General features: G+C 36.2%; 2 protein-coding genes across 4 annotated transcripts in view; one reads left to right on the top strand and one right to left on the bottom strand.

The window, feature by feature from the left end:
- The first annotated feature begins 63 nt into the window (after positions 1-63).
- Positions 64-7,569, top strand: cmc2 (C-x(9)-C motif containing 2). Of its 3 annotated transcripts, XM_088614439.1 has the most exons (6): positions 64-204; positions 588-676; positions 3,346-3,500; positions 4,087-4,157; positions 6,163-6,234; positions 7,095-7,569. In XM_088614439.1, exons 3-6 carry the CDS (start codon positions 3,464-3,466, stop codon positions 7,179-7,181), a joined length of 267 nt encoding a protein of 88 aa, XP_088470565.1. In that variant the 5' UTR covers positions 64-204; positions 588-676; positions 3,346-3,463; the 3' UTR covers positions 7,182-7,569. The 3 variants fall into 3 exon arrangements, with proteins under 3 accessions (XP_088470565.1, XP_088470566.1, XP_088470567.1); XM_088614440.1 differs by lacking the exon at positions 3,346-3,500 and having other exon boundaries at positions 68-204; positions 4,059-4,157; XM_088614441.1 differs by lacking the exons at positions 588-676; positions 3,346-3,500 and having other exon boundaries at positions 181-204; positions 4,059-4,157.
- Positions 7,570-10,811: 3,242 nt separating this feature from the next.
- LOC148644186 (chromodomain Y-like protein 2) overlaps positions 10,812-23,921 on the bottom strand; it is a 48,628-nt gene continuing 35,518 nt past the window's right edge. Inside the window, exons 5-7 of the mRNA XM_088614434.1 lie at positions 19,804-20,014; positions 19,021-19,164; positions 10,812-18,033 (exon numbers count right to left, since the gene is read on the bottom strand). Of these exons, the coding sequence (XP_088470560.1) occupies positions 17,875-18,033; positions 19,021-19,164; positions 19,804-20,014 (514 nt within the window). The 3' untranslated portion in view covers positions 10,812-17,874. The remainder of the gene's footprint in view (positions 18,034-19,020; positions 19,165-19,803; positions 20,015-23,921) is intronic.

Here is a 23,921-nt window from a genome sequence, read left to right as displayed (position 1 = left end):
ATAGTAATTTCACATTGCTCCTCAGATATCTATCAGAACTGAATACAATTAAACTGCTGTGCACAACTCTGGAGATCGACCTACAAAGCGTGGTTTTCATTGGTCTTTGTGAAACGGAAGTGGTCGTTTGAATGGCTTGTCGGATTGTCACTAACCTCGAGTTTCCTTGTTCTTTTTTTCGAAGCGAGTTACAGAAGGTTGAAAGTAAGTTGCTGTGTGCTTCTATAATGCGACGTAAAATAAACATGTAAACAAACCGCTTTTTACAATAAAGACGCAACAATTAGTTACGGCTCCTTAAATATCATCCATTTCATTTTACGATGCATGGGGTCCTTGTTATGTTACACATTATTGCGGGGCAGCAAATTAGTACAGTCGTCCTTTACCGGTCAATAACAATCTCCTTCTGAAGTGTTTACATGGCGGTGTATTGTTTATAAGTATGAGTTATATACTTGGTAATATTGAATGTCCAGTATGCACATGTACGGGTAATTGCTTCCAAAGATTGGTTTTATTTGCGTTACCAAAAGAAATGCTCAGATGCATCACATAATACATCCGTTTCGAAATATTTCTTTCAGGTGCTTCGAGGTAGGCTGTTGCCTTAAGGTAAATAAATCGCAGGACGAGTATAGGAGAGGGACATTTCATTTCATCAAGACCTTAATTTGTAAGTTGAACTCGCAGCTTATCTGAAACAGTCACGGCTGATTTGAGTAATAGTGTGTAATTAATTCAAACGTAATCAAGCGATTATTCTAATTGATTTAGATTCTGTTATTGGTCATAGCCTTTATATGAACAAGGAAGGGTATATTTCATGCCGAAAAGAAACAATGTTTCGGCTGTGGAGCCTTCTTTGGGCCAGAAGGCTCCACAGCCGAAAAAATGTTTTTCTTCTCTTTTCTGCAGGGAAAAAAACTATTGTTCGTGTGCTGACACAGCTGCCTACTTGAACTACTGTAGTCTTTGTATGAAGTGCTTTGTAAATATATTCAGACTCTTGCACAGTTTTCACATTTTGTTGCTTTAAAACTTACAGTCATGATGCCTTTGATTGTAGCACTTGATACATATATACACAACCTACTCAATTTAAACAAAGAAGTTAATACAGTAGGTAATGGAAAATCGTAAGAATTCCAGTCCTGCGCTGTGGCATGACTAAATTAATTTACATCCAGATTAGTGCTTTAAGGAGCTACACAATTAGTTCAGAGGCCTCTATGTACATTAATAGTGGTCACTAATGGTACAGTTTTTGGAGCAAGATTTGATTTAATGCTTTTGAGGGTAGTTCTAAAAAATATTAATGATATTAGTGGGAAACTTGTTTTAGGTTTTGAGTAGCACCGCCTCTTATGGACTGTGAAAATCAAAATGATATGTGTGAATAATACCAATGTAGGCTGAAAGATATATACAGTACCCAAACTAGATATATAGTACACAGTGTATATATATATAACAATAATACAACTTTGAGGATGTTATTAGTTTCAGTCATGAGAAGAAAATAGCCACTGATGTGCAAGCAAACTGTGGGTCTGGTATTTGTCTTTTGAGGAGGAGTTGGTTTCTATGAATTTCTCTTGTACAATAACAAAAACCAAATGACCCACTATCAAGTCTTACTTTTTATAATTACAATTATTGTTATCATGCTGTGTTGGTGATGATACTTATTTCTACTTTATATACAGAAAATGCCCCTTGGGGTTTTGAATTAGGGCACTCATTGACCTGTGGAGTAAAAGGTTCATCAGGCGACTGACAAAAACTAAAGAAGAGCAGCTTTGTCTGTGCATTGTAGTGGTTTTTCAATACTGCTGACAGTTATTCATAAAACACACACATGTGGACAAAGTCATGCTTACCAGGGGCCAATTTGGAAACTGCTTCATCACATCGTCACTACAGGAAATTGCTCTCTTTTCAGTTCATCGTTAGTATTTCAGTTTTTTTTTTAATTCTTCACATTCCTTTAGTGAAAAACGTTTAAGATGTACATGTTCTAGATCTTTCCTGCAGTAATAACTTTGCCATGTAAAGTGGTGTGTGACATTTTTATTGAATTCTTTATTTAACAAGACAATTAAAATCAAAGTTATTGAGAAGAAATTCCTTTGCAACAATGTCCTGCCCTGGAGTATACTCATTTATTCAACAGGACATTTACTGAATCGATCTGAGTGGACTGTTTTGCTCAGGGGTACCACATCATTATCCCTTTATGGATTGAACCCAAAACCTTCTGGCCTGGAGTCCTAAGCGCTACTCCGTGCTGCTGCCTTGTGTTTACAGTGATCAACAGCTCTATTTGTGCATTGTTTGAAAGCATGCTCTTCGATGCAGGTATTGGTTAATCTTGTGTGAAATCGACCTGGTTCTGACATGACCATTTTATTTTTTTCGGTGTTCGGTGGTCATAATTCCTCTGTGAAGAAAGAATTTCAGGCAAAATTTCACATTACTATCTAAAATATTTTTGTGCTACAGTCCTTAAAAGTGCTTCTTTTGTTGCATTTTCTTTACCTACCCAAGCGTCTCTGAAGCCATTGCAACTTCTGATCTAGACATGCTACAGATATAATCTTGGTGTTCAAAGACACTTCTTAAATTCATGTTCAAGAATGGAAATGTTTTTTAATAGTTTATTTGGGATCATGTGCTATTTTTTTGTATTTCCTTAAATGACACTCCTCACCTTCTCATATAATTTGTCATAGTCCTGAAACTATCAGAGGTTCCAATTGGTCATTTTCTGTAGAATGTCATATCAAAGGAAACCTTAATGGTCTTTTTGAAAGATTTGTATTTTATGAAAGAATGAAAGATGAATAAACATTAATTCCTAAAAAACATTACAAACATCAGCACTTTAAATGTGTCAAATTGTCCCATCAAAAGATAGTTTTATGTTCTTAAATTCTGAAATTGTCATGCCAGAATCAAGCTGAATTTACATTAAATGACCCTGTTATAGATCTACTGAAAGCCTCGAAAGAGTTGAAACCTGCTCTGATTTTCAGTACAGTGTACTTTCAGTATTATCAGTACAGTGACTTAGATTGCCATTGAATTGATATAACTGGAGTTATAAACAAAAAAGAGTTATGAGTGCAGAAGATTTATTCTCATTTACTGAAAACCCGTTCATCACTAAATCACAAGTTTGAAAAAAAGATAATTTTATTTAAGAGTCAAACAGTTGCTTTCAATGGTAATAGATGAAAAACCATCTTGCACAGAAGATAAAGACTGCATAGTGTTGGTACATTCAACATGCACAAATCATTTGTGAACTCTTGCCTTACACACTGATTTGTTTCATTTTAGCATTTGGCAACTGTTTTGAAGAAACCTCTTCTTTGTCGGAATTCTTTGTTACTTTTGACCAATGCAGAGAAGTACTTGAGATGTGAACTGGAATATTCTAAAATTGGTTATTCTCGATATGACTTCTGACAATGGAATGAGCTGGGGTGGAGCTAGTATCCTTTAGTTCAGCCCTACTATGATATATCAGTACATTGTTGTCTGATTTCTCAGGCATTTGTCTAGCTGTACAACTATGTAACTGACAAAACATATAAACAGTACAACTAAACATGACATGACATAATGGACACCTACTCATTCATATCTCACACACTCACAGGAATCCACATATCTATATCAGAACGCTGTAAATTTACCATAATTCTAAAATAATTTACAATTGCTGTAAGTAATTGCCATATAGTTATATAGTTATATGCTACCCTTGCATGTCTGCACATTATCCACTGATAGCACTTGCCCATTAACTGTTGCTTTACTTACTTTACTTTATTGAATGTAAGCCGTGTGAAAACTCTGCTCAAGTGGCTACCCAACTTTCTTAGATAGTAATCTTATATCTTATAATACAAGAAAAAAATACTCTACAGCCAAGAAACTTGATGCTTGTATGCTTTACTAATATGTAAATATGTTTTTTGGTTAAAATGTCACTACAATGTGTGCACAAAGGAAGGACATGTTTTTTTCTCCGTATTACTACTGGGCAGATAAAACCTTAACTCGGGATGCATCCAGACCTGTCTCCTCACTTGCACACAGATGAATGCAACACTCTGATCGCACAGCTCAAACAGTGTCATATGGAGGTAAGACACTCATCTTTTCTATGATAAAAATGATACTGAATATAGAATGTGGTATTATTATTATGTTTATTATTTTCAGCCTTTGTACTGATGGGGCTTTCTGTGATTTATAGAGTAGAATGTTCATCAGGTAATGGGCAACAGCTGCAGTTTTGTGTTCAGCTGTGCCACCAGAGGGAGTCTTTTTTTGGCACTGGGAAGCTACGTATGTACAGTATAGCAACTGTAGTATGTCATGTGTCTGTTGCCCGCGTTTCATAATGTGAATTTGTTGAATCAAAGCCAGATCTGTTTCCAAGTTAAAAACATTGAAACTGCTAATTATAAAGTAAGGTGAGCTTTTACACTTCATATTAGAGCTGCTGACTGTTTTGCCTGCTCATTCCCTCAGGCAGTGTTTACAGGTGACTTTGGTGACTGATTCCAGAGCCCATTTACGTCAGCCCCACAATTTACTGACACCGACACCATGTTCAGCAGTTTTTGAATAGAACCTTTGAGAATGTCCTTTTAAACACAAAATAGTTGTTGGTAGAAAACAAGAATCACAACTAATTATTACAGTTAATAATGTCAAAAACACAAGGCCAGTCTTGCTACATTGGGATCTATTGAAGACAATGATAACTGTTTTAAAGGCATTGTAACCTGAAAATATGGAACATTTGGAAAGTCGTATGACATGAAAAACACTTTTCCGGTAACCGTTGTGTTGGTACTGCTACTAATAGTTGTTCTGCATTTGAAATTTACACTCCATGAGTTGGTTTTCAGTGAATGAAGCCTCCCACTTTTCTTACTGAAAAGTACAATAAATGTGCTCTGTGGCTGTGTGCTACATGCAAAATAATTTTAAAATGTGACTTCACACACTAGTGCTGACAGGTAATAATGATATTGGTCTTAATGCTCCTTAAAAATAAAACTCAGTATTGCTTTGTGATCAATCTTTTTTCAGTAGATGCATTTTTCCTTCTTGCTGGAAGTGGCTATTCAGAGTACACCTGACAATTAACTTATGTCACAAATCCTCGTGTTAAGGAACTGAAACAGAGACAGTTATAGGCAATTGTACTCTGTGTTCTGTATATTTGCATGCTGCAGGTAGGTTGTATTTCCTTTTACACTTTTAAGAGTTTTTTTAATATAATGTACATTATCCAAAACTATTTTTTGTGAAAAACAACAACACAAACAGCAACATAATCTTTGTTCTGGTATGAAATATTCTACTATAAAATATTTGGCATATGGGGCAAAAAAATTGAATATTTTTGACTGGCTTTCAGACGCAGCTATTTGTATTCAGGACAGTCTGCAAACATGTACACTGAAAGGTGACGCGCCAGGCCTCGTGCAGACAGGTCTGTTTCCTGGATACAGCTGCAGGCTGGTGTGCAGAAGTCATGACTTGTGGGGGACGAACCTGAAGCCTCATCTAACTGAAATAAATAATTAACGGCCGATTCTCCGTAGCTCTGTAAAGCCCCTTACTATACACAGGATCACAGGACTTCAGATGTGGGCCAGCTGTTTTGTGCAATCATGACTTGTTGTGGTTTTTCATAAGTAGACATAATAAATGACTACTTAGTTTCTTAGCTCTTTCTTAATATTTCTTGACATTATTAAGCCAATAGGTTTCGAATTATTGTTACTTGGAAATCAACTTCTTCTTCTTGACTTTTATTGTCAGCCCATTAAATCCAGAGTTACTATGTATTTTCAGATGCATGTGTGCATGCATAATATACTGAACATCAAAGTTTATCCAAGCCAATATTTCAAGTTTTTAAAGTTTTTGTGACTTTTTTCTCTTTTCATGAAAATAAAAACATGATTACAGTCCTTTGGGGGAAATAGTGAGGTATCTGTACTGAAATTCAAGATGATGGTTTCTTTTGGGTGAATCTCTATTTTAGCAGACCCTACTAAATAAAACTGGAAAAAATCATAACTAAATCATTACTAAACACACAATTTTGTGTCTTATTTTCATTCTCAGCACAGTGTTCTCAAATTTTTTGGCACCTGTAATGACTTGGATCGAGCAATGCGCCACTGTTTGAAGAAGGAGGTGAGGATAGACCTTGTGGTGTATTAACAAGGTTACTATATTTAAGGTTTGAGTGACTAACACCGTTTCTTTCTAACCTCTACATGTGATCTAATAACGGGATGATATGGCATTTCCCGAAGACAAAATTTTAAAAATTGCATGCAGAGTTCCCCTATATATTTATCATGAGATACACAACAGAGATGATTTTGGGGAAATTTGACTTTTGACTCTTAATAAAATTATATAAATAATTTTGTATTGTAAATCATAATGATCATTATGAAGGCTCATGAGGATAATGATTTGCCATCTGCAGGTGTATTCCAGTAATGCCGCTACAAAGGATGTTTATGAGCACATGTGGAATGCCGAATGTGTAAAGGAGTGTGTGGCAGGCCGGGAGGAGTGAAGAAAGGGGTCACTGTCTCTGTTTAGGACTAGAGGTCATTAAAGCCTCTAGTGGTTTATGTATACAGGTTCACATGTGGCATATTAATTGATAAATTAAGTAATTAGTGAAGGACTGCGAGCCACATATTCACCTGGGGTAGATTTGGACACGTTTGGTCTATAAAGAGACACACAGTGGTAGCCGACGTTGGGTTAGTCTAGAGCAGGTCTTGTGGCGTGGTGTGTGACAGTGAAGTATTTTGTGAAAATAAAGTCACCTTGCCCAGGATCATTATGGTTCCTCTTGATTTCTGTGTAGAGGTAGGCCTGCCACAAAGCGTTTGAAGTGGATTCCTAATTTCTCCATTGAGTCTTCTTCACATATGTTCAATACAAAACAAGAAAAAACGTTTTGTGTTGGAAACTGTGACACACTATTCTCTTTGTGCTAGCTGCTCTCTCAGTTCTTAACACCTTTCTTCCAGTACGAAGAGAAAAGAGCCAAGAGCAGAGGGCATGCAGATGAGATGCGTCAGAAACTGAGCCACCCTCCCAAACCAGCTCAGAACTGAGCTGTGGCGTTGTCTCGCTCCGATGGCAGAGCGTGAACTGTGGCCACAGCTGAGCGAGACACTTGATGCACAGTGGAGGAGATGGAGCACCGGGCCGTTCATCACTTGAGCTGCATTCATAGCGAGCCACCTGGATACAGGGTTTGTTTTTTGCTTGAGCATTTGAAAATAATTTAAAAATAATGGACAATGTCTGGGAGGAGAGCAAAGAGCAGGCGCCTGACCTGGACCCAGTGGAGCCTCTGTATCATCAAGAATGTGCCAATATGTTTTTCTTAAAACAGTGTATTCTGAGCACATGCTTTAGGTCTGAGAGTGGTTTAGATTCATATTTCATTTCCGTCTTGTTTGATTTATTTATAATAAAATGATATATAAAGCTATAAAATCAGTTTTTCTTTTCTGAATGTGGCGGTAAGGAAAAGTGATTTTTAAACAAATCTTACATTATGTGTGTGAGATAAATCCACTGTTCTGTATGGTTAAATATTACCAGCTTCACTGTCTTTCAATATAGGCTTTACAGTAACATCTGCCCATTAAAATTGTAATGTTACTTTAGTAATACTTATTATGCCTGTCAAATGTCATATTTAATCTTGAATTTATTTTTATTTAATATATAATTTTGGAGTACATCAGATATTACCCTGTAAAGCTGGATTTCACAGTTAAGAACTTTGAAGAAACCCAAATAATCATATAGTTCAGTAACAAAAATAGAAGCAAAAATCAATCATTCTAGGAGGACATTCTTTTACAGCTGTGAAAATGAGAGACCCTCACAGCTCTTAAAATTATATTGGGCTTCAAGAGATCCTATAATATTTTTTAAACGTGTTACAGTATTGACTGTAAATATTGAATAATCACTTTAATCTGCTTAATTTGACAGATTATGTTTTTAGTGTTCAGTTCCCTGAGATAGACTGCCTCAATAATTATGTTTAAAGGTTAAGAATCCTTGTTTTTGTGGCTTAACAAAATAAAGACACTAAGAAGCCTTTCTTCCATTACTGATAACAATGTGTTTTTGTCTTAACTACAATGCGCTTCAGCACTCAGTTGTCATTTAGTTCTTTTGTTATTATTTCATGATTTTATGAGTTTTCTTAGCTCTCTCAAAATGATTAATTGAAAATGAACCCCATATGTCCCTCCACATTTTGCATAATACAGTTGTTAGTCTTGGAAACAGAATGAAGGATTGCAGTCAGCCTCTCTGCTGCCTGAGTGCCTTTTTAGTTCTAGTAGAAGCCAGGAAATCTAAGCCAACAAGCCAGATTGTTTTCATGCAGTTTTCAGCAACTCTAATATGTGTCTGATGTTCTTTATTCTGGTGATAAAACAATGACAACTGTGCTGTTCATTGTGTATCAACAACAGTATCCCAGAACAGATGTCAAAGCATGTTTCTTGAGCTGGTGGTTTAATGTTTGAAAGAGCAATTATATTAGTTTGTTTGTTTTACTGTATTTGGTAAGGTTATTTATTTTGTGTACCTTAAATACTAGTGGAACAAACAAGGATTGGCATGTTACAAAAAAAGCATTCAGAATGCCAATGAGAAAATTGGTACACTATTATTATAAGTCGGTTAAATGGTAAGACACGTTCTTTTTCTTTCACATACAGCTAATTGATCTGAGGTTTTCACCCTACTGATTATTTTTATTATTTTAATATTTTCGGGAAAACACCTTAAAACCTTTACACATACAGTACCCAAGTCCAAAATGCATGCTCATTTATATTACAACAGGGTTTGTCAGCTAAAAAAGATAGTGTATTGAAGATACTTTTCCATAAGTTTTTGGTTGTTTTAGAATCTTATATTTTGCTTTGAGGAAGATGTTTTTAATCTGATGACTGGAGGGCTTCAGGGACACATGGCAGATGTGCTCAGTTGATACCCCAGCTAGGGTTAGGGTTAGCCTTCCCACACTACCTGGGCATATTCTACTCTTATTGCCGCACTGTGGGGCCCAGGTGAAATTGAGGCCGAGTGATACTGTAATTTGCTTGTATTTTAATGCTCTGAGACTTTTTGGCTTTTTGTAATGTACATTTCGCCCTTCAGTGATGGTATCCAAAAAAATTGAGTAACATGAAAAGTTGTAAGAAATCCTGTTTTCTTTTGAGTAAACGTTTAATTTTGTCATTTACAGTGCAACTAGAAGTACAACCAGAGTCAACATTTATTGGTTCTTGTAACCCTACCCAGGGGTAAAATGCATGCTCATTTATATTACATTTTAACAGAATTTTTCATCAGATGTAAAATATACCTAACGAAGAGAGATTATTGAAGAAGTTGAATTTCCAACTGTTTGTACTTTTCACATTTTTCAACTGCTTTCTCCAATTTAGGGTGACAGGCGGGCTAGTGCCTAAAACGGTCCAAGTCACAGTTCACCCTGGATGAACAGCAGTTGTTGACACAGCCACACTCACACCAGGGTCAAACTTCCCAGAAGCTCATTAGCCTACCCACATGTACTTAGACTGGGGGGGTGGGGCTGGGTACAGACTACTCAGACAGCACCCCAGGTGTGGAATTGAACCCAGTGGTAGCTACAAGGCAGCAATGCTAACCACTGCACCCATATGCTGCCTGAAATTGCTCATTGTAAGCAATTGAGCTACCCTTATAGGGTTCTATTGATATTACTGAACGTATAGAAACGTTTTTTAATTTTTAACTTTGTTTTAGAATTTTGTGCAATTTAATTTTTTTTCAGTTATTATTTTTGCATTTTTTTTTTAAATTGCTGAAGCATACATAACACAGACAACACTCTTTATAAGCAATTCACCAGTCATTATTGTCCAGTATTTCTGATTCTACAGGCAAAATTCCCCTTCAGTAGGTTTTGGCCATTAAAACTGAGAATCACCGTATGACAATTGCACCATTTCTGAGTGAAACTTTTTAAAATCAAATTTCATCTTCTGTCCATGTCTTAGATGAAAACAAATAAATATAAAAACTAAATTATCACACGAAAAGCCAAGTAATCCATTTTAGATGAAAGCTGGCTGTAAGAAGTATGAAAGATGGAAACAGAAGGTTCTCAGTGATCATGTATGGACTGTTACAGTACATGAAAGGGGATTCTTTTCTCAAAGCTGGAGACATATTAGAAAAGTATGTAACCATCAAAACTTGTATAATTATGATTAAGACACAGCCCTTAGCTCAATTTGTTTAAGTGGATACTGGTGCATTTGTTATGTATTCAAGAACAGAAACATCTAATCTGCTATAACTAGTGTCTCAGGAAAATCTCTTTCACAGATCTTGGAGGATGATATAAGAGCAAAGTATTTAAGAGAACAGTCCACTCATAGGTTGTTCATGGCTTCCCACACCTACATATGATGCAAGCAGGCCCGTCACAAAGTCCAAGAGTGGCCCAAGTCCCATACATGTCTGACACTAGAACAAATGCAATAGTTTCCAATTGTGACTGCTATGGGCTGATTTTTAATTAATGATATATATTACTGAAGTTATAAAACTATTACTGATAAACATAGGTATGGCTCAATGAAGGCCTAGAGTACACACCTTTATGAAATATTGTAGGTCAAAGAAAATTGTTTTTACAACACTCCACATGAAAGAGGTTTTTAATTAATTCCATAGTTTTATTCAAAGCAGCTTTCTTCACAATGTATAAATACTGCATCTTTTTAACACACATGAAAAATACAACTTCTAAGGCACCCAGAAATGTGTTCATAGACTATTACAGGAGCATCAACTAATGTACTGTACACACTTGGATTGAGACAGTGTTCATCACAGAGGAAAGAAGGGTTGGTTTAAATATCACAAAAATATATACAACACTGTGATACAGGGTGCCTCTACCCTTAGAATATTAAATAAAACCTTCTACAGAGGTACTTTATGTCAGATATAACTCCTTTTGTATTCTGTACAACATTGCAATTGCGATTTCTGATGAGTTAATTCATTACCTTCATTGACAAAGCAACCTCTCCTGAAAATGTTCACCTATCTCGGGATGTGAGGAATTCAGCCAATAAACATGGTACAGTTTTATACTTGCGCTAACGGTATCAAAGTGTCTCTCTTTTTGGTACTTTGCTTCATCATTTTTCATGTTTTTTGTAATTAGCCTCTCTTTTTTTTCTCCAAAATTATTCACGCTTAAATGATTACAAAAATACAGAATCCATTGTTGAAAACTTTGGATAGCTCCCTTGAAAACAGAGGAACACTGCCAATGAAAGTGGCCTTCTGTCACTGTACATGTCTTTGCAGTAAGGGCAGACAACCTCAACTCTTCACTAGCCTCTCATGAGGAATAAAGAAAATTGCACTTTTATAAGGCAAAAGAGTAGCAGGCTGCAAACACCTTATCTCCTTGTTTTTTTCTTCAAAAAGCTCATAAACTGCACTTTTTGCACCCCCTACAAATGATGTGAAAAGTGTCTAATGTTTTTAATCTTGAGCTCCAAGACCAGGCCAACCTCTTGACCTCTTGAGATGTGATGCAAGATGGGCTTGATGTATTTTTTCCCCCTAGTAAAACAAAATGTTAATGTTCAATCCTACAACTTTGTCAGTGGGCACATTAGTCAACAGAAAAACGAATCACCTATCAATACAAACCAGATCACTTTTTTAGTAATTGTACCAGTTATTTTGTAATTCACAGTAATTCGATACTACAGGACAGTTTGCCAGATTCAAAGATCATTCTTTTACTTCAGTAATGGAAACTATGCTACTAAATTAATTTGTTCATCTTTTAGTTCACTTTGTAGTTTGCTTGAAAATTTGAAATGGTTTGAGTTGGTCTAGATTTTCTGAACCTTGTACATTGTTAGAAAAACATTATACAGTACTAACATATGACTGAAACGTTTGTATTCAATGTCAGAATAAATGTATTACATTAAATCTACAACATAAGCTGAAGAAACAAGGAGGCTTATTACAAAAAAGTCAGCATCACAGTTCAAAAAAGTGTGTCAGTTTACTTAAGGAGACGTGTCAATCTTTTGCCAATGCAAAAAGCAACTTTAAAAAAAATGGAAATATTGGCACAGACACTTGTTTATACACTAATTGAAAATTAATTTTGAATTAAATAAAAAAATAAATTGTGCAAGGATCCTAACGTTACATACTATGGCAATACAAAAAGTCATATCCTGAAAATATAATGTATTAACAGGCAACACATTTATCTACAACAAAAATATTTACATGCATAACTGCACAGAAGAAACATCCTACTTTATATATATATATACAACTGCGGAGTTGGTATGTTTAGTTGATTATACAAAACCATTTACACAAATTAAAAAAATGCTTTACCATCAACTTACTATATTATTAAATACTGTATAAACCAATGCAGGTACCCTTACTAATTTGTACAGTTGTCATTGGAATCCATCAACACATGCAATTCAAGAGTATCTTTACTTTGGCTGCAGAATAAATTCAACAATGAATACAGCCTTGTAACTGACAAAAATGTGCAGTGAAAAAAAATCACTTTGGGGGGAGAAACATTTACAAAAATACACCTCAATGTCTCAGAACTTACTGTAATAAAGTATTATTAAAATAAACGATTCACCTCTTCATATATATTTAGAAACTTCATACAATTATTAATATTTCTTTGTATTTGATATATTTAATATTTCCATGTACCACAAAAGTATCAGATATGCAAGTTGTCTAAATAGTAACAGCTAACCTGCCAAGTTAGCTTCAGAAGTATGTAAACATCTCCTGACAATAAATTAGCAGGGGATTTAAAATATTTGCTTTGAAGGCACAAACCTTCTTTTTCTATTAATAGAACTGCTAATCCTATTTCGAGTCTAAGGTTTCTGTTATCAAACAGTTTTGGATTCTTGATTGAGGTTTGAAATTTGGGGATAAATATAATATGTTACTGTATTTAATTGGTTCAGTTCAACTACAGTAGGTGGGTTGACACCACCTATCTGACACCATGCAACTTGAATTTCTGAGCTAGGTTTAAACTAAGGACGAGAAACCCATCATTTCTAATTTCATTTCACTGTTAACTATTTGAATTTGCACATTATGTCCAAGGAATCCAAAGAAGAATTGTGAGAGCATTAGAAAGCATGTGTCTTGCCAAACAAGAATTGGCTGGCAAAAAAACATAATTGATTAAAAAATATCTATGAACAATAACATGGATTTAACACATGAAACAGATTAATTTAAAGTGGGTAATTCTATATGCCTTTCCAGACTACGTCCAAGAAGCTATTGTTAAATTAATTCAGTGTTTGTTTGGCTATTTATTTAACAAAGCACAGGACAGGATTGCTAGAAGGACAAGATGCTAAACACATTGCCTTTCTCTGTTAAAGAATGAAGCCAGAAAATATTTTACTGAACATTTATTAGCAAGACAAGATTAATCTTAAGCTCGGCTCACCTTGTCTGGAGCTTTCAAAGTTAGGTTTTGCTCATCGTTAGGCTGACCATGTTTAGATAAAGTGATGTTCTTTCAGACTGGAAATACAAGTCTACACCCGAACGTGTTCAAGTAGGTACTGTAGCTGGTTCAGCATGCGTAGGCTGCAAAGGAACAAGTAAAGGCTCCACAGCCGAAATGTTGTTTCTTTTCTTCTCTTTTCAGCAGGAATAAACCTTTATTTGTTCCTTTGCGCCTGAACATTGTGTTAATCTAAAAACTCTAACTGGACGTGAACCTGCAGTGGATTTGAATCTTGACCATGATGCACAGTAAACCCAAGAAAACAAAGTTTAAATAGAACTTAAATCCTGAGACCTTTGTGGAAACAAAACTAAAATGTTTCCAAAAAGTGGAAACAAAACCAAAAAGTTTCCTGAATGAGTTTCACCATGATAAATTATATTGTTTTGTAAATGGTAGCACTTTTTACTTTTGTAAAAGGTGTGTGATGACATACTACATTGTGCTTTATTGAAACAAATCTTAATTTCCCAGATGAAAACAGAATCCAGGCAATTAAATTTGTGCTTAGAAGACAGAGATGGTTTAAACTTAGCTCTAATTTATACATTAAAAGTGACAGAAGATGAACTAAAACTTCAAAAACAAGAAAAAGTATACTATGAACATAAAACGTCTGTTAATGGATTATCAGATGTAAGTAACAATTTAATAAAAAGTGGAAATGTCTTGTTACAGAGTCCTGCATATGTACAGATAATCTGAACTAAATTATATACATTTATAAACAGACATACCATAATATGAAGAAAAAACTAATCATGCAAATATCCTTTCCCAATATTAAATAAAAAGGAGCCTTTTCCAGTGATCCATTTTTCATGTTTAATATATTGTTTCTCTTATATGTGCCCTACTGTAGCGTCCAAACTTTCCTGCTGAGCTGCTGTGCAAATCTCCAATGGCATAAACCCGATGCCTGAGAGCTGGCAGTCCAGGAGAAAAGCTAAACTCTTGTTGACACAAAGAACCAGGGCCCACAGACGCAACCCAGCTTTTGAAGGTGTGCAACTCTTAATGTCAAAAGCATCCCAAAATAACAACAAACATTGCAAAAAAAAAAGGCAAACTTGTTTCAACTGCTCACATGGGCACATAGAACAGTATATCTTGCTTCTTTAGTCCATTGAATTCCATAGTTCAGTTTTAATCTCAGAATAATCCATCTTCATCACTACACAGCATTTCAAATCCAGTATGTAGTAGTGGATCACTCTTTAATTTATCTCTTTACCACCATCAGGACACTGTTACAATGTATAAAATGAGGGCAAAATCCTTTCTGAGTCCACAGTTAACCTAACTCTTAGGGGGCTCAAGAGGAGTTTAGTTATGGCCAGTTATTGAAGCTCTGTTTAATCTTATATTACAGAGATCATCTTTTTTGTTTTTACAATTTCTCACACAAATGGCCGGTGTTGGTTTACTGTAAGCCAAACCGAACTCCAAAGCTGAAGTTCCATTCCCCATTATAAAGGTCAAAACACATCATGAAGCTTGTGTTGTAAAATATAATGTCCAATTGTAATTATTATTAAATTACACGTATTGACAGGTGGATACCATAAAAAGCTTTTTAAGGTATTAAAAAAGATGTTGCACAAACACTAGGCATTTCTTTTTTTATGATTTTAAACAGCTTATTGTTTCAAAATAAAAGCAGACAAGTCAGTTCATTAATATCACTGTTTTTTTTTCTCTACAGAGTAACAGCTTATTAAATCTTAACATTTATTCTTCAATTTGAATACTGAATAAGGAGAATTGTATGTTGTAATGTTACAGTGTATTGAAACAAAGTTAATCAACTGCACTTAGATCGAAAGATAAAGCTGTCCATTAAAAATGCTTTGCACTTGTGATAAATGGTGCCTAGGTAGGGTTAACTAGGTACTTTTAATTATTCATATTTTAAAAAATATTTTCTAAATAAATAATCTGCTAACATCATGGCAAATAAGAGCCACATTACAGAAATTACTTGTAATTTTTTCATTGTGCCATGCAAAGTATAATCATTTAATTGTCATTTGTTAAAATATTTTACATTAAGGCTGAATGTGATTATGGTCCTGTTGCATAGTAGCTGATAAAAAGGATGGATTGAAATAACTTCTTATATATATATATTACTTGTAATCCAAATAACATTTCAGACAAAACGGTGATCTTCAATATTGTTGTGACTAGTGGCATTTCTATTCTCATAGGTATGTTTAAGGTAAAACCTGGAATACTCTACCTATTTTACCCTACCCAGCCCCATAACCAAATTTTTCAGACATCACTAAGATGACATGGGCTCAAGCTGTTTTGTTAACAAAGCACTTTAAATAAATGTGTGTTCCATAGCTTACTCCACCTCTCAGCGTAATCAGCACTGAAAAGCTTGCATTAAAATATAGAATTTTTACCCCCTGGTGTCCTTCTTGAATGAAGGGGTCCTATGAAACTTTCTGTATTTAGAAGTCTTACTAACCCAGTAGACACTGAAAATTGCTTTCTCAATCTGATCACTATGGAGGAAAACTAAAACTGCCAGCAAAATATATACACAGAAGTATCATTATTCTCTGTGAGGAAAAGCATGGATGAGGCCATCAGTATGCAACACGGTTTTGAACACTTCAACTACAAGCCTTCACCTAGTTTGGCAGGGGGAATCCAGGGACAGTCGTACTGTAATCAGCAGTGAAGTGCTGGCACCTGCAAGTGTGGAAGCTGGAATCTGCCTTCCATCTTGTCATTTGGATCAGATGTGTGTAAGCTGATTACAGGGTGACTGCTTTGTCACATACCATCTACTGATCCAAGAGCAGCAAAGTGTCTAATTCAATGTCTTCCATTTTGATAGCTCCTGTGAACGCTGTATCTTGTTTTATCACCTTGAGATGGGCTCTTTTAGGCTGCTAAATTTGATACTGAAGTTTTAAGCACCTACTTACACCCCCACACAGTACATATAAGGTCTTACATATGTTTATGAGGCCAGGTTTCTGTAATGACTGATAGACAGGATGGCCTTAGTTCTCAATTCCAAAAGGTCTTCACAAAAGCCTATGACCCTGTTTCACAACAATAATGAAAAGATAAAGCTTTACACTTTCGTAACTGGAGGGTTCCCATGTCCAGTGAAGACCTCTATTGTCAGGCAGCTGGAGTCGAACAGCTTGCAGGCAGTCAACAGGAATAAAAGAAAGATTTATGAGCCCTTGCCACCTTAAAAAAATAAATATTAATACCAGCAGTTTGGATAAGAGTTCAATTCTATAGAAACAAGTCAGGTGGGAAAGAAATTACACTAGAAAAGAATTAAAAGATTTTACACTACAGCATAAAAATTGTATTTTGTCTTAAGGGAGAATCCCATAGCTGACTGATGTCCATCTGTAAGAACAGCTGTACAGTAAGACTGCAGCATCACAAGCAGAAGTGGACTTCTTTTCTCCAGGATCTACTTTGTTCCAACTTATAAAAAACATAAATAATCTTTAAATAAATTAATCAACATTACAGGATTCAGCTCCAGTATGGTTTTGCTCTGTATAATAATGAGGAATGCATTCATAAGAAGATTAAGATGTCGTCCAGCAATGCTTTGGTTTCCAATAACCTATAAAATTAGTTTGTATATGACAGAAAATAGAACAGACAAATCAAAGAACCATAAAGAAATGTCTTGTAACTTTGAAAAAGCCTAGATATATAAGGTACGGATTCTTGTTGTATGCAGGACAACAGTCTGTTTTGTCTCGCTAACATAATAAGTAAAAATCATGTTCCTCCGAAGGGCTTGTAAATTTCCCAGGTTTGTGTTGTCGGTTTGTGGAATGGAATGGCAAGACACAGGAGTCAGATTCCGTATCCATGTGTAAATCCATCAAAGATACAGAAATGATACAATCCACATAGGGCTCCATGGAAATATCAGCAGTGAGGCTTCCTTGTTACTCACTTCTTAGACTCTTAAGCACTGTTTCTGCAGAGCCTGCTCCTGCCACACAGGTATACCTTCTGTACAAGAGTCTCAAAAGCGGAAGATCTGATGAGGTCTGTCAATGGAATATTGCAACTGTAATGCCCGGAACAATGTTTTCATAACTGAATGAGAAGTGCTAGCACTCAGCAAAGTTCATCTTTGCCCTACATTGCTGTGGTACTCATACTTCATAGATTTTGTCCTGCAGGTAACTAAAAAGTGAATCCAGTCCTTTGGAGGAGCTCCATAACTGCTTCAACATCTGACACTCTTTCTCATTGACCTCCTCCAGAACAGACTTCAGAAAGCTTCTTACCAGACATTTGGATTCTTCCAAAACCTTAGAAAAAGAAGAGGAAAGGAAAAAAAGACACGTTGGAAAAGCAGTGTTAGTAAAATAAATCCAAAAAAATTGGATAGCCTTTAAAACCATTTCACTGAAAAAAATAAATAAAACAAATGATATGCCAGGTTTCTTGGTACAGGGAATGAGTTCTAAGGATTTGTTTCCGGGACCCTTTTTTCCCCAAGAAGCTGATTAACAAGGGAAAGCATAATACAAAAATAGAATAATTACATTGATCGTACACAGAACTGTCTTCGCTTTTTTGCTGCCAACATTTGAATGCCTTGTCCTAAGAATACACATTCCTACGTGGCTCTCAAATGGTCTAACCTGAAACAAGCCCCTCCTAACACATGCCTTTGCACCATATTGAAATATTACCTCCGTTTCCTGTAAAACCTGATTTTCTACTTAAACAATTGTCAGCCAGGAAAAAAAGTTCAGCCTTGATTAGTTTGTAAATTTGTACATATTTAATTATCACAAAGCAGTGCAGCTGAAGTCACATTCTACAGATCTGTAAAAACTAAACAATGCTCAGTAAGAAATTATTGAGACGGAAAGAGAACAATAAAATGAGGAGCTCATAGATAATTTATAACGTTTGCATCATTTTTTAATACACCATACTCTAACACTAGAGGATTATTCTGACTGTTCACAAAACAGGTTCATATTCTTCTCTTGCCAGGAACACTGATTACTTTTAATGTTAGAGAACTAGTTACTTGCTATACTTCATCATTCTTAAAAAATTCCACAGCACATGGTATCTATGCTTTGCAGTAATTTTACCCAGCTTGTGTTTTTACTATGGTATACTTCAGTAAATCTTCATAATTTGGTCAAGCACTACTCGCTCAGTATGTACAATAGCTATCCACTGGAAAACAGTGACCTTGCTTTTAAACGCCTGGCACACCATTGATTTTACTGCTGAAGGTCTTCATCGGTATGGAGTCAACATGAGTCAAATCATACCACAGCACTGCAGGCGGCCATCTCTTTCACTCGGAGCATCACTTCCTGGCTAAAGGTTGTTGGCCAGAAAACCTGGGAAACGAGTCCGCGGCTGCAGGCTTCCTGCGCCGTGAGCTTCCTCCCACAGAAAAGCATTTCATTTGCCTGGAGACGAGGGAAGGAAAGAGACAAGCCTGACAGTGAGTGCCTTGGTGTGTCCGCTGTACCACAGGAGACTCTCCACCTACTCAGCTCTGAGCGCCAGACTGCCTTTTCTCTTGTACCAGCCTGTTGTCAGGTGCACAAGAGATACGTTCTCAAGATCACAGAAGGCTGAAAATGGAGGTCGCCTTCTGTGTTTGGACCAACAGCCTCCCAAGCTCCATGTGACACTGAGCTGTAGCAGGCTTTGCAATTTTCAGTGAGAAAAAAAAAAGATTCAAATAATTCTCACAGCATCATCATCTGACCATCTGGTTTTCACAGACCTACAGTATCTAATAATTCCAACTTGATATCAGAAATAACAATAATAATAATGATGATATTAACAATAAACATAATAACAACTTGAGACTTCTTATAGTGAACCGGAGATGATTTACAAGTTGATGAAAAAGACTACCTGTGTTGAGACCATCTGATTTCTATATTGTACATATTAATACATTTGAAAGGTTCAGGCAGTGTTTTTGAGAACAGTACTCTCAGACTGACTGAAAAATGAAAGAATAACAGAGCACTAACATCCCAAATGCAGGACAGATATGCATGAATTATGTTATCTGTTTAACATGAACTTACTAGAGCCACTCCCAGGATCTGAGGAAAGGTATATGAAGAGCAGCCTGCTGGTGTAAGTCTGATAGTAGCGTAGGGAGTCTGAAACCAGGCTTTCTCACTGGCCCACACGATGTCACACAGAGGCAGGATAGACGCTCCCAGTCCTAGTGCCGGACCATTGATCGCCACCACTATGGGCTTCTTAAATTGAATGAAGGCTTTCACAAAGTCCCTGGAATAAGAAGATGGAAAAACCCTCTACTGAGAACTTACCACCAGTGTAAAGGCTTTAAAAGGGCAACCAAATTAAGCCCCGGATTGTGTGCACTCTTGTTCAATTGAAACAAAACCTAAACCAGAATAATCAATCCCAACAACAGCTCATTGTAGGTTGCATTATCTGTCACTTCACATTTGACAAGATGTGTATCCTGTTCAGGGAAACCTAACTGGATAATTGATTATCATCTCATTTAAGTTCATGGTTGGTTAAATTATTTGATTTTTTCTTTACGTCATATTTTAAGGAATTTGTAACACTTGTAATCCACTATTGTCACTGTTGTTGGGTTATTTAGTCTTCAGATCCAGGCCTGTACACGGGAGTGCAGTTTTATCTGTCCCGTTGAATAGAGCCTTACATTTCCTGTTTCATCCCAACTGTACGCCTTGCTTTCTAAATATCTGATCACTGCATATGTTCAGTGTGGTTGCTTCTGCTGCAACTGGTTGAGTTCTGATTTTGAAAATGGCCAAACTGCATGTACTAGCCAAACATGAATTTGAGCCTTTTTTGTTGGAAAGGGAACTCTGGTAACTTGTCTTTTATTTTAAAGTGGCTTTGGAAAATACATTTAAAAGCTGACAGCAAACGGGAACAGCGGGGAGAAAGCAAAGTTGCCTACGGCAAACTGTTCATTGAAGCTAAAACGAAAGTCAACAATCTTGCCCCCCTGATTGTCTAACAAAAACTATTTGGAGGCTTTCAAACAACAAGAGGACATTCAGCACTCTACACAACTCTACACAACGTCTGCAGCACACCACTTTTTATGTTCAGACCCCATTTGATCTAAACAAGACATTCAAAATGAATATAATGAGAGGAAAAAGAAGATAATTTCACTAAGGCCATAAAAATTATACTTGCTCCAAACATCTGTTGCAGATCTGTGAACACAACAATTTAACCTGTTTTATTGTCAAGTGTCATAGTGAGACAATGCAGACCACAGCTTTCACTCTGACACTATATGCCATAACAAATAATGTTAACATTAATGCAAACTGAAACATTTTCTCAAGGGTTATTTTAATTAAGAGAGGAAATACTATCAATGTTTAAAAAATGCATTTGAAAGCAGGACAATGGTTGACAATGTGGTGTCTTTTTCTCTGGTATCTTTAGCTGATTAAGCAGAAGACCACTTTTTTATTCTGTGACCTCATGAGAAAAGATACACATATCTGATGCAGAATGTGTTTATCAAGTCACAGAATCTCCACCCCCTTGCTTTTGTATTTATTTAAATAAAATAGGACTACCAATTTAATTTACAAAACAAAGCATCTGTGTGATCACGTTAACAGCAGTTTTTTTTACTAAAGCTGCAGGATTAGCACACATAAGTGCACTGACACAGCCATTAATGGTTACAAACAAGTACAGTTTTTATTATAGTTTTGTTCTATTTTATGTTTTTTTTATTGGTTCCACAGTTGGAAATAATTTATCAGTCTGAATATTAAATAAAGTCTTCTTTACATCCAGAAAGGAAACTGTAGTCCCATGAACGAGGCACTATTTATTACAGATTCTAATAAATAATCTAAAAAATATTCCCTTTTCTTTTAAATCCTGAGGTTCAGATGGAATACTAATGACATTTTTTCCTATAAAAAACAAGACCAGTTAAACACTGCACACAGATGCTATGCATGTGAATTAAATGGATTTGTTCTTTACAGAAATGAAAGTCAATGTTTTACTAGCATAAAACAGACCTGGCAATGACCTACGTAACTTGGATTTCAAAATTACAATAATGAAACCTGCAGCCTCACACAGGAGAGGACAAGGACGTGGAGGAAGCTCCTGTAACCTTGTGACAGGCAGCAGGGCCTCGTACTGAAAGTCTAGAGCAGATTAGAAAAGAGGCACGTCAATCACCTACTGCACTGCACTGCTCAGCTCCAAGGGTCCTTCGCATTTTAAAGGATGGTGTTTCATGAAAATGAACACAAGAAACCAGAAGCCCTTACTGTATTTCACTTAATGCTGATGGCATTCTTTACTTCCTGACATTTCTGTCTCACTTTCCCATCTTATAGATGTATTATCTATATTTAAACATTCTAAATTTTCGGATTATAAAAAAATGGCCTTAACAGTTTACTCAATGACTTTGAATGTTTCCACAACTACTACAACATTTCTTCCCCCCAAAGTCTACCCAGCCACATTCCATGGCTTTAAACATTAACAGTGGTCTATTTAGGCATTAAATTCACCCCCACTCCTATCATAAAGAGAATACACTTGATGTTCTTAAAAGAATCAAAGCAATTTCATGATCTTCTACAGAGGTCATACTACATGGCAGGATCTCATTTAAGAAATTAATGTGCTTCCTTACTTTTTATTTTCTACAATCTCAATTTCACTTCCAATAACATGTTTAGAGTAAATCAGTCCAATATAAGGAGTTTCATTACACAGACCAGAGGTTTAGTTGACAACTTTATAAGGGTCTGTAGCACTTGGCTGGATCGTGGCACAGCAGTCTCTTGCTGCCCATATTGATGAAGTATTAACTAAACCAATCAGTCACTTTTATTTTCTGCCACTAAGGGCAAGACTATTTCTCCTTCAGTGTGCCCCGTTACAGCAAAGATCATTGTTCATTTGGTCAAAAGTCAACTGCTTTGTTGGTATTACATGGAGATTTCACATGTTCTCATCGTTCGTGAATATTGTTCTTACTGATTCTCTGTCTTTCACATAATCACCATGGCCCTGTCCAAATATTCCTACTCTTAATGGCATGTTGTTGATAATGGACTGTGCATGTTCATCTGTCTCAGCCTGCACTCATCCCTTTGCCCCTTTGAGACGCCATGGGCAACGGCCCTCCTTTCTAATCCAGTGAATAACGGACATGTCTCCAAAGCTTCTACAAAGGGTCTTGTCCCATCCCTACCATATATTCTCATACAGGTAACCTTTCCCACTCACTTATATATGTGCCACAGAGCTTAACAGCATACATATAAGTTCCTTAGTGGGCTTTGTTTTGGAGTCAAAATTGCTATTTCTGCTGTATACTCAAGCAATTTGGATTCGAGATGAAACGATGAATATGAAGAAAAAGTACAGAATGTCACCTTTTATTTCTGTGCTTATATGTTGTGTCATTTTAGAATAAAAGCACTTTTGTGTTCAGGTGAGCATAAGTAATGGGACAATTTTTATTGGTCAGGTGTTTCCTGGTGCACTGATTGTGCACATAAAAGCTGTGAATGCGTAGTGTTGAATTGAGCCTTCACTCTTTCCTTTGGTGTCTGCCTTTGGAGTTGGTAGGCCTAAACCAACAAGACTGGAGAACTGTCTGTGAAAGAAAAGCAAGCAATTTGTATGCTGAAAGAAGAGAAGAATTCAATCAGAAATTGAGTACAGCAAAATCAACAAATTGGAATATCTTGAAAAAGAAAGAAACCACTGCTGTACTTAGCAATTAGAAATGACCAGGATGGCAAAAGGAAACAACTGCAGTTGATGATAGAAAAATTATCAGAGCTGTGAAGAAAAACTCTAAAATAACTGTAGCTGAAATAACCAACAACCTCCACAATGCAGGAGTTTAAGGTATCAGAATCTACTATTTGCAGAGCAGGAAAGGCTGCACCTCAAGATGCAAAACTCTCATTAGCACCAAAAACAGAAAGGCCAGATTCCACTTGCTGAAAGGTACAGAGATGAGGTAGTAGAGTTCTGGAACAATGTGTTATAGACAGATGAATCAAACGTAAACCTCTACCAAAGTAATGGCGAGGTGCAAGTGTGAATAAAGGAACAAACTGCTTTTGTGGAGCATGGTGGGGGCAGAGTCATGGCTTGGGCCGCTTCTGGAACTGGCTCA

Source organism: Lepisosteus platostomus, chromosome 20, assembly GCF_059453375.1.
Source record: "Lepisosteus platostomus isolate fLepPlt1 chromosome 20, fLepPlt1.hap1, whole genome shotgun sequence".
NCBI lineage: Eukaryota > Metazoa > Chordata > Actinopteri > Semionotiformes > Lepisosteidae > Lepisosteus > Lepisosteus platostomus.
This window is presented reverse-complemented; position numbering and strand designations above follow the sequence as displayed.